General features: G+C 36.5%; 1 protein-coding gene across 2 annotated transcripts in view; it reads left to right on the top strand.

The window, feature by feature from the left end:
- Window positions 1–15240, top strand: part of Me2 (malic enzyme 2) — a 61553-nt gene that overhangs the window by 26796 nt on the left and 19517 nt on the right. For both annotated transcript variants that reach the window (XM_005323064.5, XM_021725011.3), the window contains 5 exons: window positions 2946–3055; window positions 3153–3250; window positions 3593–3706; window positions 6737–6851; window positions 10079–10221. In XM_005323064.5, the coding sequence (XP_005323121.1) occupies window positions 2946–3055; window positions 3153–3250; window positions 3593–3706; window positions 6737–6851; window positions 10079–10221 (580 nt within the window). The remainder of the gene's footprint in view (window positions 1–2945; window positions 3056–3152; window positions 3251–3592; window positions 3707–6736; window positions 6852–10078; window positions 10222–15240) is intronic.

Genomic DNA, 15240 nt, shown 5'->3' with positions numbered 1-15240 from the left:
ATGGGCTAATGCAAGATGGCACCCCTGCCCTACCTGATATCTGGGAGGAAGTCTGTACTTTCTGTTTTATCAAACCCTCACTGCTCAATCCTCCTTTCAGCCTTTGACAGTCCTCCACTGAAGCTCTCCTGCAGCTTTCATGTTTTAAATTTCTCAGACCATTTGGTCTTCTTCCCTTTCTGTCTTGCACTTTGTGACCTGGTTTTCCCACTTCTGTAGTCTTGAGACTTTCTCTTTGCTACTAAAATACTCCTAACTTAGTCTTTCTTCTGCGTTTCTTTTCTGTCATTTTCACTAGTTCTTCTTGCTCTCTGTGTATTTTAAATATGATTGACTAGTAGTCTTCTTTGAGCCTTGTACACTGTGACCCATGGAAACCCATCCTAGTAGTCTTGTGTCTAATAGTTAGAACCCCCCATTATGATATTCTATTGTTGCTTCAAATTCATGTCTAACTGAACTCTCTTTTTCTAAACAGCTTTTTATCTTCCCACCCACTGTCAATGGCAATATTGTTCACCCTATTGACAAACCTTCATTCTTAGTGTCGTCTTTAATAATTCTTCTCTCCATCAACCACCCATGCATATATTCAGATATTCCTCAACATCCAGTTGGCACTCTCACTTAATCTCTCATAAATACATCTCTTCCATTATCACAACCTTCCATTACCACATCTCTTCTGAATTCTTCTAAACTTCCCTGTAATTTCTTTCTGGTTCATCTTCACGTTAAGACCAAATTAATCTGTGTAAACATGTACTTCATTCTTTTACTTAATCTGAATAATTTTTTATTGCCACAAGATAAAACCCAAATTCTTTACCCTTAGAATCTAGTTGTACCTTTTAAATTACTGACACCTGGAAGAACTCAAAAATTACTTCCTTTTCAGAGACAAGTTGACAAATCCATAGCTGAACTTTTAAATCTTCCCAGATACTGTCTTCCCCAATTATTGCTCTCACTTCCCTGCCTTGGGCCACCACACAGTGTCTTCTTAGTCATCAGTGTTGTCTTGGCATTGTAACAATTTCTTCCTCACTTTCCACCTGGTCCTCATCACCAGTATGTTTGCTCTAAATGTCTTTGCATTGTATAATTGTCCCTTCTGTGTCTTTGCCTTCTGCATCAAAATCTCATAGCAGCCTCCTAGCTGCTTCTCTTGTAGTTTTCATCTCTCCAGACTCCAGTATGTGTTATGCATCAATGGCAGGTTTATCTCTGTGGACAGGAGATTTATGTGAATTCTTCCTTTGTCTGCAGCCTCAGTGATTCCCAATGGGACATAGAAGCAAGTCTCTCTTTTTTTTTGGTATGCGGGGGGAGGGTACCAGGGATTGAACTCAAAGGCACTCAACTACATCCCAGACCTATTTTGTATTTTTATTTAGAGACAGGGTCTCACTGAGTTGTTTAGCACCTCACTGTTGCTGAGGCTGGCTTTGAATTGAAATCCTCCTGCCTCAGCCTCTGAGCCTCTGGGGTCACGAAGTCTCTGGAGTTATTGGCACCTCTGTGGTTACAGGTGTGCACTACCACGCCCAGCTGCAAGTCCTTTTTCACTAATTCATCACTTAAGAGTCTCCTACCAGGTGGGTGTGGTGACACACACCTGTAATCCCAGCTACTTGGAGGCTGAGGCAAGAGAATAGCAGCAAAGTTCAAAGCCAGCCTTAGCAACTTAGCCCTCAGTGTCCCCAAGTTCAATCCCTGGTACTTAAAAAAAAAAAAAAAGCCTCCCACCTTTGCCCCCCAGCTTACCTTTACCAGCTTCTCCCTATTCTTTAATGTAAACCCTAATTTATTTATTTATTTGGTACTGGGGATTGAACCCAGGGACACTAAATCACTGAGCCACATCCCTATCCCTTTTGGTTTTTATTTTGAAATAGTGTCTTGCTAAGTTGCTGAGGGCCTCATTGAGTTGCCAAGACTGAGCTTGAACTTGTGATCCTTCTGCCTCAGTCTTTTGAGTGGCTGGGATTACAGGTGTGGGACCCCATACCCAGCTTAACTCCTGACATGTATACCCAGATTGCTGAAAATTCAGGGTTGCCAAAACCTGTCTTTGTTTTGCCTACCTTTTTGCTTTTTGTTCTTCTTTCCCAGATTAAATCCTACCTCCTTTTCAAAAGCCTTCCTCCTTACTACTACTTACCTAGATGATTAACATCTCTCTCCAAATGTTGGTAAACTCACAAAGCAATTTTTTTTTTTTTTTTTTTTTGGTACCAGGAATTAAACCCAGGGACACTTAATACTGAGCCACATTCCCAGCCCTTTATATTTTGAAACAGAGTTTTGCTGTGTTGCTGAGACTGGCCTTGAACTTGAAATCCTTTTGCCTTAGCTTCCCCATTTGCTGGGATGCCAACTAAATATCAATTACTTTTAACTACTTGTTTAATATACTTTCTTATTTTACCATTTAATTGTTAAAGTAATGAGAATGTATATCAGATACATACTTTTTGAGACTTAGCCTCTTCATTTTTAGGAAGTTACTTAGTTGCTTATGTGCTGGGCACCCCCCTAAACTCTCAGAAATAGTTTTCACAGATTGTTATTCATGGGCCTATTATGGGCCTATTATGCTTCCCCATTCTTTTTAAACTCTCGTACATTTTGTTGTTGTTATTTTTGAGATAGGGTCTCACTAAGTTGCTGTGGCTGGCCTTGAACTTAAGGATCCCCTGCCTGCCTCAGCCACCCTGTTTGCTAGGATTACAGATATGCATCACTGCATCCAGCACATTTTTATTTTTAAGATACGGATTTCTACATTTTGGGTCTAATCTTTCACAGACTCTGAAAATTTTTAGATGGCCCTGAACTAATATAATACATTGTTTTTAAAGCTGTCATAAGGAATATTAAGTAGGAAAACTGTTTAATAGTAGTATTTTTAATACAACCGTTATGGTTTTTGCTGGTTTTAGATATGGCCGGAACACCCTTATTCAATTTGAAGACTTTGGAAATCATAATGCATTTAGGTTCTTGAGAAAATATCGAGAAAAATATTGTACCTTCAATGATGATATTCAAGGTAAAGCAAAAAGGGAACTTTAGGTTCTTGATATCTATTTTTTAATCATCTATGATGTGACCTTTTTTAATTTTAAAAATCTTTGTTTTTTTAATAGGGACAGCTTCAGTAGCTCTATCAGGTCTTCTCGCAGCCCAAAAAGTTATTAATAAACCCATCTCAGACCACAAGATTCTATTTCTTGGAGCAGGAGAGGTAAGTTTTTGTTAAGCTTTTTAGAATTTAAAAACCAACAATCCTTTAGAATTGGAAAGTAGGGCACAATGATAGTGTTCATAAATGAGCATAATGAGCTTGTAATTTTGTCGAAATATACAGGGTATAAATTCACGACTCCTGTTATAAAATAGTTAACTTAAAGTGTGTTTGTAGAAATTATCACAAAGAATTGATTTTTGTGTGATTTGAAGGGAAGAACAAATTAAATATTTCTCATAACAAATAACCTTCATTTATAAAGCAACTTGACCATTATAAAGCAACTTTCCAATTCTCATTCTCTAGTTTTCATTTTTAAAATCTGTGTTTTGTTAATAGGCTGCTCTTGGAATTGCAAATCTTATAGTTATGTCTATGGTAGAAAATGGCCTTTCAGAAGAAGAGGCACAAAAGAAAATCTGGATGTTTGACAAGTTTGGTTTATTAGTCAAGGTAAGACATTTAAAACTTGGAGAAGCAAAAGAGTATTGTTGTTATGACGTTTTTAGTTGGATTTTTAAAATATGATTTTTTAAAATCTTGTATCTCATTGAACTATCCAAATTATACCAATTGTGGATCTTTCACTGTATTATCAACAGAGATTCTTCTATCATATTATCTTTATAAAGACTCTTGCTTTGTACTTAAATTATAATTTATTTCTTGGCACCAGACTTACCCTTTCTTGCTTTTCTTTCTGGGCAAGAAATCAAATAGACATTCTGTATGATTGTATTTAACCCTGATAAAACTAAAATTTATTATGTGATGCTGGGGATGGAATCAAGAGCCTGTAATGCTAGGCAAGCACTGATATCACTGAGCTGCATCCCCAGCCTTAAAACTAAGTTTTTTAATGAGAACCCAAAACATCCCAAATTATTAGCTGTACATCTGATATTTGAGCAGAAATTCTTTATTCCTTTGGATATCATAATCCCCCATACCAATCTAAAAGAGCATGTTTCTAAAACCAATTCATGGATAATAAAGAGCTCTCCCAGGTTATTTTAGTACCCTTTGGACTGCCTGCCTTCCTGTATTATGTAAGTTGGTTGCTATTTTTATTAGCTTAAGAATGTCATAGATCTTACACTGTGTAACATCAATACAGGTAAATTGTTCCATAGTTGAAACTTTCTAGTATACAAAGTTGTATTTGGGGATTGCTATGGGGAATCAAACCCAGGAATGCTTTACCACTGAGCTCCATCCTCAACCCTTTTTATTTTTTAGTTTGAGACAGGGTCTTGCTAAGTAATTTAGGGCCTTGCTAAGTTGCTGAGGCTGACCTTGAACTTGTGATCTACCTGCCTCAGCCTCCTAGGTTCCAGGTATTACAGGTGTGCTCAGCTGTGCCTGGTGCATGCATATCAGAATGGCATAGCAGTTACTTGCCGTTTACATCTATAGTACAATCCATCTCAGCGTACTTTGCTCCAATTCTCTTTTTCTTTTTCTCTTTAAGCTCGATTTAGTTTTCTTTCTTTCTTTTTATAAAAAATATATTTATTTATTTATGTTTATGTGGTGCTGAGAATCGAACCCAGTGCCTCACACATGTGAGGCTTGCACTCCACCACTGAGCTACAGCCCCTACCCCTCTCTTCTTCTTAATGTCTCTTCTAATTAGTATCAGCGTTCTATTAAAACAAAAAATAAAATGAACAATTAGAACATATGAATGAGTAACCTTGAGGCTTAAATTATATGTAATTTAAAATAAAATAACAGTAATTTGAAGTTTACCAGACATTGTGATAAGAGCTTATTATCTTTAGTTCTTTCAAAACTCCTGTGGTTGGTTTTTTGTTTTGTTTCTTCTGTGAAGATTTTTTAATTGAGGAAACTGAATTTTAAAAATGGTCAGAGACTTTTCCAAGGTCATTTGTTTATAAGTGATGGAGAGAATTTAAACCTAAGAAGTCTGATTATAAAGCCCATGCTCTGAATCATTAAACCATGCTATTCCCTAAGGGAAGCATAACTACTATATTTGCTAGTATATAAAGTGCAAGGCTTATAAGCCATCACAGTTTTAGAAGGTTATGGAGGGAGATTACATATTTCTACTGGTACCTAGATTACCTATTTCTACTGCTTCATTTTGTAATGTTGGTTTTTCTCAGATGTTTTGTGATTATAACAGTAGATCCAATGAACAGTGGTGGTAGTAGCAAGTGAGAATTCCTGTTCAGGTTCAGAGTATTTATTTTAGGATGTGCTGGTAGCTTAAACTCTAGGTTTTAGGCTCCTAGTCTCTTTTGGTGACCCTAAACACTGTAGTCCATTTAGAGAGTTTTTCTGTTAAACCCTCAAACTGGAGAGCTTTGGAAATCCTCGGGCCAAGAATAAGAAAACAGTGTTCTGAGAACCAGACCAATAAGGTTGTATTTCAGTCATTTAATTAACTGCTTGGCCAACTTGTGATGGCCCACTTTTTTCCCAGCCCCTTCTGGTTCTTGACTGGTTATTCTGGAGTTCTGATGAAAAACTTTTCCTATTGTGGGGAGATGGCTTCTCTTTTACTAAAATAAAGACGCAGGTTTCTCAGCTTGTTGATTTGGTGCTTGGTATGTTTTGTGTGCTTTAAATCTTAGAAATTCATTGTCATAGGCTGTCAGTGTTACTTTTTTGGCTTTATAGTATTACTAAGTTTTTATTTTATTTATTTTTTTTTACCCCTGGGAATTAGAAAGATGTTTTTTTGTTTAGCCATCTTGAACCAGAATTCACTGTTCCTCTTGTTTTTGTACTCTTTGTAGTAAAAGCCCCTGATGTCTTTCTGCAATTCTGAAGTCTTAAAACTCTGAAATCTCAGAGCTTTTTTCTGAATTCATTTTGGTGACAGATTTGATTGATCTGAATTTATCTGGTAGCAAAACCTGACCTGAACTTAGGAGAGGCTATTTATAGACTTAAACTTTCTGCTTCACAAAAAGGGGAGCAAATATGGGGGAATATAGAGATATGTAGTTCAATTTTAGATTGCTTGCCTCAAATGTACAAGGTCTTGTGTTTGATCTCCAGCACTGCAAAAAATAAAGAAAGAAATACACCTTTTTACTTGATGTGACTGGTTAAGTTTGTTCTAGTGTAGAGTGCCCATTTGTCAGGGAATATTCATAATACTTGTTAGAATGCCAAATTGCATTCCTAAATATGAGAAATTCTTAATTCCCAAACTCAGCTTGCTCAGATAAAGGGTTGTAAGGCTTTTGTGCCATATTCAATTTTGGTATACTTCATAGAATAAATGAGTTTTTGAAAGAGACTAGAAAGTTCCTGAGCGTAATGGAATTTGATATATATTTGGACACTGTGAAGTTGGAAATGAAATAAATGAGTTAAGAAGAAAAATAAATGAAAAGACATTTCTATTGTAGAAATAATATGTATGTAACTCATAAAATGTTGTCTTCTCAGTTAATCTTCATTATGTACTCACTAAAAACTACTGTATTTTATCAAAAAATTTAGGGGCGGAGTGCTAAAATAGATAGTAATCAGGAACCATTTGCTCACCCAGCTCCAGAAAGCACACCTGATACTTTTGAAGATGCAGTAAATATAATTAAGCCTTCAACTATAATTGGTAAGTAAAGTTGTTGATAAATCATTCTATTACTTAACTGTTACCAGTTGTAACTACTCTGTGAGATTACTAAGAATGAATTGACATTTCTGCCTAGCTTTTTTTTTTTTTTTGAAGATTAATATAGTCTTCTTTTTTTATTATTATCATTTATTTTTTTTATTGTTGGTCGTTCAAAACCTTACACAGTTCTTAATACATCATATTTCACAGTTTGATTCAAGCGGGTTATGAACTCCCAACTTTACCCCGTATACAGATTGCTGTATCACATCAGTTACCCTTCCATTGATTGACATATTGCCTTTCTAGTGTCTGATGTATTCTGCTGTCAGTCCTATTCTCTACTATCCCCCCTCCCCTCCCCTCCCCTTTTCTCTCTCTACCCCTTCTACTATAAATCATTTCTTCCATTTGTATTATCTTGTCTTACCCCTCCATTACATAGTTCTTGATATATCATATTTCACATTTTGATTCAAGTGGGTTATGCACTCCCATTTTACCCCTTATACAGCTTGCAGAATCACATCAGTTACACTTCCATTGCTTTACATATTGCCATCCTAGTGTCTGTTGTATTCTGCTGCCTTTCCTATCCTCTACTATCCCCCCTCCCCTCCCCTCCCCTCTTCTCTCTCTACCCCCCCTACTGTAATTCATTCCTCCCCCTTGTATTATTTTTCCCTTTCCCCTCACTTCCTCTTGTATGTAATTTTGTATAACCCTGAGTAGCTTTTAACATAAACAGTTATCCCTTGGCCTTTTGGGGGATTGGTTCCAGGATCCTCATGGATACCAAAATCTGATACTTAAGTCTCTTATATTAAAAGGTGTGGTATTTGCATATAACCTATGCATATTCTCCTATATACTTTAAAGTATCTCTAGATTACTTATAATACCAATACATTGTAAATAGTTGTTATACTGTATTATTTATGGAATAAGGACAAGGAAAAGTCTGTACATGCTAGTATAGGCACAGTTTTTTCCTTAAGTATTTTCTGTTTGCAGTTGGTTGAATTCACATATGCAGAACCCCACAAATACAGAGAGTTGATTCACATTTTCTGAGACAGCTTTTTGATCATGTTGCTTGAGCATTTAGTTAAAAGATGTTTCTTATACTTTTAAATGCTGTGTGTTCTTCAATTGATTATACTTTGCTTGTATCCTCTCCTTCACCTCCTTCCCTAAGGGATTGCTGTTCTTTGGTGTTGTTTTTTTTTTTTTTTTTAAGCACAGGGTTTCACTATGTTGCCCAGGCTGGTCTTAATCTCCTAGGCTCAGCCTTCTTGGTAGCTAGATTATAGGCATGTGTGTGCATGCCCACCCTGCTCCTTATTGTGCTTTGTTTTTATAGTTAGGGTAGTCATGCTCAAAACTTAAAAAGATGTAGTTCATTTGACAGACTATTTGGGATAATCCAATGCAGCATTTCATTAGCAACAAAGTTGAAATCTTTCAAGTGTTTTGAGTCAAGCTTTGCACAGCTGACATCAGTTGCCAACATAGCACTGAATTCTCAGCAGAGAAATTAAGTCTTTAAAAATGGAGTGTTTGTCAGGGCATGGTGATGCATACTTGTAGTCCCAGCTTTTGGAGAGGCTGAGACAGGAGGATGGAAAGTTCTAAGCCAGCTGGGCAACTCAGCAAGATCCTGTCTCAAAAGTTTTACAAAGTGGCTGGGGTGGTAATGACTGAGTATGTAGCTCAACTGCAGAGTACACAAGCACTTAAAAGTATAAGAAACAAATCTTTTAACTAAATGCTCAACAACTCTTAATTTTTTATAGTGAGAAGAAAGCTTAAAGACTCTGTTTTCATTCCCCCCAAAACTCAATATGGGCTGGGCTGGGCACGGTGGCACATGCCTGTAATCCCTGTGGCTTGGGAGGCTGAAACTGGCGGATTTCAAGTTCAAAGCCAGCCTTATTCATTGTGAGGCACTGAGCAGCTCAGTGAGACCCTGGCTCTAAATAAAATACAAAATAGGGCTGGGGATGTGGCTCAGTGGTTGAATGCCCCTGAGTTCAATCCCCAGTACAAAAAAAAAGAACTCCATATGGAAACCTAGAAATGTATCCACTGACTCATTCTACTTCCAGAGGGTTAAGGAAGCAAAAAGACCTCAGCAGATGCATTTTTAGTTGTCGCTTCTGTTTATTTTCTTGATTTTTTTTCCCTCAACTGTAACCTGCCTGCATTATAATCATTTTTGCATCTTTATGGCCCCATTCTGTGTCTGGGACATTAAAAACTCAACTGTATCAAATATTGATTGCTTAGCAATCAAGATGATCTTTTATCTCTTCTGAACTTCTTTTATTTTGTAATGAGTGCCACAGAATTTTAACAATTGAGACAGGTTTCCTCGTCTTTTTTAACTTTTTTAAACTGTGGTAAAATATACACAAAATTTGACATCCCAAACCATTTTTAAATATATTCCCATTGTTGTGTAGCCATCTCCAGGATTCTTTTCTTTTGTGACACTAAAACTTAATACCGATCAAACAATAATTCCCATTCTCCCAGCTCCTGGCAACTGCATTTTACTTTCTGTGCGCTAGGTACCTCATGAATGAAAACATAAAATTTTTGTCCTTTTGTCACTAGTACATTTTATTTAGCTTAATGTTCTGAAGTTCATTCATTAAATTCATTAAAAGGTTCATACAAATTTTGTCTTAGAGTGCTATAGATAATCTTTTTCTTTCTTTCTTTCTTTCTTTTTTTTTTTTTTTGGCGCTGGGGATGAAATTCAGGGGTGCTTAGCCACTGAGCAACATCCCCAGACCTTTTTATTTTTTGTTTTGAGACAAGGTCTTAAATAAGTTCCTTAAGGCCTCGCTAAGTTACTGAGGCTGGCTTCAAAGTTGTAATCCTCCTGCCTTGGCCTACCTACATGCTGGGATTACAGGCATGCACCATCACACCTGGCTGCTATAGATAATGTTATCCTTTTTTTGTTTCTCTTTAATCATATTCTATAATTTGCTATGCATGTGGTAGTAATAAATATTTAGATGAGAATTTTCAGCGTTTCATTGTTTTTCTTTTCAGATTTAAAGATTGTGTTCTCAGAGTATTAGCAATGCAAATTTTATCTTTATAATGAGATTATACATGGTTTTGTTATGGTTAACCTATTGTAGAGATGCTATTGGTAAGTTCTTAATTATATTTCTGCTGAAGTTACTTTTCCCCCTTATTTATTGCAGGAGTTGCAGGTGCTGGCCGGCTTTTTACTCCTGCTGTAATCAAAGCCATGGCCCGTATCAATGAAAGGCCTATAATATTTGCATTAAGTAATCCTACAACAAAGGCTGAGTGCACACCTGAAGAAGCGTATACACTTACAGAGGTATTAAAAATGATCATATGAATTGGCTATGTTTTGTTTTCTCCGTCCATTAACTTACTAATTACATATTCTTGCATGCTTCTTTTAGCAGTTTCACTGAAGATTATAATATACATCCATGGGTCATCAGGGTGATATAAATGGCTTATATCAATTCTGGAAAACAGTTATATAACTCCCGTTTTAAGGCCCTTGCATTGTTTGCACTATTGTTTTTCTCTGTACATTTTAAACCCAAAGGGCATTATTGTTTTTCTATATAAATTTTTCATTTGGATTTGACCTACACCTTAATTTTTTCTGTCCTTATTCTTTCCTTCCTTCATGTCTGTGCTTCTGTCAAGGATCATTTTCTCCTACTAGAATAACTCCTTTCCTTAAGTGTGAGTCTGGTGAATTCTCTTGATAATTTTTTGCCTTCGTTTTTGACTTGTTACCAAACCCAGGTTTGGAGGCTCTTCCACAGCAAAACCAATGTCTGAGAGACGACCATTAGGGGAAAAGAAAGGCTTTATTTGATGACCAAAGAGTAGAGAAGTGGGAGCTCATGCTCACACCTCAGCTTCTCAATTTCATGGATAATAATGTAGTTAGAGGCTAATAAAGGAGAGGAACATTCAAGTTTTTTCTGGAACTAGGTGAGGTTTTACAGGAACTCATGTACCACCTCTTTTCACTCCTTTCGTGGTCTGGTGTTTCCAATTATGAGGACTGGTGGGTCTCTTTAGCCTTGAAGTAGAGAGGAGAGAGACTGGGCAAGTCTAGGCCAAGTTAACCCTATATTATAGTTTTGGACAAAACATTTCTCAGATGATTACCATGTCTACATGCAGTGCTAAGTAGAGTCTGACACAAAAGTTAAGGCAACAAAGGAGACAAATGTGGTATAAAGACAGATAGGCTGAGCCTTTTCATCTCATAGTAGTCACCTGTCACACATCTTTAGGCCCAAGAGAAGAGTCAGTATTTTTAGCAAAACTGACCTCAAGTCCATGAAAAGTAACGTAGACAATCATTATCATAACCCACATGTCAGAGGTATTACTTAGAACAAAGCTAGTGGAATACTAACAATGTATTTTCCAGCCATGTGGCCTCCAAGTGAGTCATTCTTGTTAGCCAATAGCAAGTGAAGCTAGAGGGTTTATTTAAATTTTTTGTTTGTTTGTTTTACAAGGATATTTTTGTTCTGTATAGAAGCAAAAGTTGGTGGTTACATTATTTCAGCCTTTGAAGATAGTATTGTTTTCTGACTTCTGTTTTTCTTTTGATTCCTCATCTTGAGTTTTTAGCAGTTTTACAATAATGTATCTTTGTGTTTATTCCACTTAGAGATTATAGGGCTCCTGAATGTGTGGCTTGATATCTGGTTTTGTTTTGTTTTTCGGTTTCCTATGCTTTGGCCATAATCTCTCTCTCCTCTTATGGAACTCCAGTTGCACAATCAGACTTCACTGCATCTCCATTATCCCTTACATTGTTTTCTGTATATATCATCCTTTTTGCTCTGTGTTTCAGCCTGATGATTTTCTTTGGACCTTCTTCCTGTTTGCAGATTCTCTTTCCAGTTGTACTAGTTTGTTTTTAGGTTCTTAATTTTAATTATTGCATTGTTTTCATTTGTAGACTTTCTGTTTCTTTTATAATTGATTAGTTTAATGACAGACTTAAAATCGCAGAAATTATCAGTTTATAGATTCTGTTTTCCTTCCCCATATTTTATGAAGCAATTATTTTTTACTCACTTCATCAGTATTTATCTTTACTAGGTTATTTTTTTTGAGTTAACTGATAGCTTCCTGTAACAAATTTTTATTTAAAATTGTTTTGAGATTTAGTACTTTCAAATTATTTGACATTGTCACAAGGTTATATCTCAATTACAAATACCTGCTTATATACCATTAAGACAGTTCTGTTTGGCTTTTTCCTCCCTGATGTTCTATACTTGTAATCTTCATAGCATAATTACTTCCTTTATTCTTGTAATTGATCTTTAAGTGGCTCTAGAAAGTGATTTTTTTTTCCTTCCTTCTTTCCTCCCTTCCTTCCTTCCTTTCTGTTGGGGATTGAACTCAGGATCTTGCTTGTGTTAGGCAAGCATTCTATACTGATCTACACCTCCAGCCCCCCCAGAGAATGAATATAAGGGCTTTTCATTTTGGTGCTAGGGATTGAACTCAGGGGCACTTAAACTGAGCCACATCCCCAGCCCTATTTTGTGTTTTATTTAGAGACAGGGTCTCACTGAGTTGCTAAGAGCCTCACTGTTGCTGAGGCTGGCTTTGAACTTGTGATCCTCCTGACATAGCTCCCCAGCTGCTGGGAGCCACTGAGTATACAGGTGTGGGCCACCATACCTGGCCCATAAAGGCCTCTTTATAATGGTGTTCAGCAGTTATGATTGTTAAGTCATACCTTTGAGAATAAATAAAGTAATAAATCTGTGATAAAGTTGGGTAAAATAATTTCTTGAATATATATGAATTACAATTACAGGATATTTTTTTCTTTCTTCTTCTTTTTTTTTTTTTTTTTTTTTTTTGGTGGTACTGGGGATTACACTGAATTACAATTGAAGGTTCTGATTATAGCAAATATCTCAATTTATGTAAGTCCACTTTTATTATGTCTCCTTTTTTTTTTCCTTGGGTAAATAGTTTTTGTCATTTCATAAGCCTGGTTGTTTGTTTGTTTGTTTGTTTATTGAGTGCTGGATAGTGTGAGTGAAGAATTATAACAATCATTTGAGGGTCTGGATGACATTCTCTTCCTCCAGAGGGGCTTCATGTGTCCTCTGGTGACTATTAGGATGGGGTACATCATCATAATCCAACCAGGATGCAGTCTAGGTGAGGCCTAGTCTGTTTCCAGTTTCTTCTTCCTCCAAATGTGTACCCCTTTGGGTATGGTTCCAAAGCCCTGGAGTATTTACCAGCAACCTTCATTCTTAGTGGTCCCTGAACTTGAAATTCCTGATATCTTTGTTACACAGGTTAAAGCCACAGTTTTTGCCTTTGAAATTACCAGTTGAGGGGAAAACATTTAATTACTGACCTTATATCTTTTTCTTTTCCTTTTTTTTTTTTCTTATATTGGAGATTTAACCAAGTATACTTTACTACTCAGCTACATCTCCAGCCCTTTTTATTATTTATTTGTTTGTTTGTTTACCGGGATTGAACTCAGGGGCACTCAATCCCTGAGCCACATCCCCAGCCTTATTTGTATTTTATTTAGAGACAAGATCTTACTGAGTTGCTTAACTCCTTGCTTTTGCTGAGGTTGACTTTGAACCATACTGCTGCCTCAGCCTCCTGAGCCGCTGGGATGATGGGCATACGCCACCTTGCCCAGCTTGGCCTTATATCTTGCTTTCCTCTTCTTTTGGATGTTAAAAACCATCCCCTTCCACCCCTAACACCACACTTTCACTATCTTGGTAATACTCTGTTTCATTTTTTTTAAAGAACGTTTTTAAAATATTAAAAAAAGAACATTTTTTTAAAGAGAGAGAGAGAATTTTTTAATATTTATTTTTTAGTTTTTGGTGGACACAACATCTTTGTTTTTATGTGGTGCTGAAGATTGAACCCAGCGACCCATGCATGCCAGGCGAGCACACTACTGCATGAGCCACATCCCCAGCCCAAAGAACATTTTTAAAAATACATTTACTTTAACCAAATACAGTGATGCACACCTGTAATCCAGGCTACTTGGAAAGAATAGAAAAGGCTTTGGAATGCAGATCAATGGTAGAGCAACCCTGAGTTTAATCCTTAGTCCTGAAAAAATGGACGGATGGATAGATTGATTTTTTTTTTTTAATTGTAACCTTAGAGAAAGTTAATATGAAGCAACCTAGAAGATTATTGTTAAAGCTGCACTTTCTCAGAACTTTCTGGACTTAATATTTATGTCTTTACATCTTTACTATTCTGTTTTTTTCTCTGTGATGACATCCAATAAATACAATAATTATTGAAATTCATTCTTTTTTTTTTTTTTGGCAGTGCTACGAATTGTGCATGAACAAGCACTCTACCACTGAACTATGTCCCCAGCCCTTTTTAAATTTTATATTGAAACAGAGGCTTACTAAATTGCCCAGTTTGTCCTCAAAGTTGGTGCTCATTCTGACTCAGCCTTCCAAGTAGCTGGAATTAAGTGTACCCCATTGCATCTGGCACTTCCTCCTTTTTAAAAATTAATTGCATGGGGCACAGAGGCATGCACCTGTAATCTCAGCAACTCAGAGGCTGAAGTGGGAGGATCTGGAGTTTGAAACCAGACTGGACAACAGAATGAGGCCCCATCTCTTTAAATAAAGAAAGAAAATCAGTTTCAGAATCATCATAGTTTTTAGAATCAGTCTCAGTGTACTGCCTGATCTTTTTGCTAAATATGGTATTACTTTTAGATTGATTGCCTATCCTATCCACCAGGTTTTACATAAAATGGGTAGTTTTTGTCCCTAAAATTAAACCTTAATCTTACATAATGACTTTTTGGTACATATAATCAATGTATTTTGGGTTTGGCATTTCTAAAATGTAAAAAAAAAATTGAATGTATTGAGGAGTAGTAGTGTATTCTACTCGTTAAAGAATTTTTGAATAAATTTTATTGATAAAGTATACATTATTGGGATGAATATTAAAATTCCCACGGGAGACTGGTTTGATATACTGCATTTCAGCAAGGGTTTTTGGTTTTTTATTTTAGGGTCCTGGGGATTGAACTCAGGGGCACTCGAGCCCTATTTTGTACATTATTTAGAGACAGAATCTCACTGAGTTGCTTAGTGCCTTAGCCTCCCTAGCCACTGGGATTACAGGCATGTGCAACCATGCCTGGGCATTTCAGCAGTTTTAAGAAGTCATCCTGTCTCTTACCAAGAAACAGAAAGGCATTGACTCATAGTTTTAACTTTATGTGAATTCTTAGTGCTACATGAAATAATGGCAGAAGTTTCTATATGGTTGCAGTCAACTCTTGGTGTCCTGTTCAGTGGAG

The sequence above is a fragment of the Ictidomys tridecemlineatus genome, chromosome 13 (assembly GCF_052094955.1).
Source record: "Ictidomys tridecemlineatus isolate mIctTri1 chromosome 13, mIctTri1.hap1, whole genome shotgun sequence".
Lineage (NCBI taxonomy): Eukaryota > Metazoa > Chordata > Mammalia > Rodentia > Sciuridae > Ictidomys > Ictidomys tridecemlineatus.
Note: the sequence above shows the minus strand (reverse complement) of the source record. Positions and strands in the feature narration are given on the sequence as shown.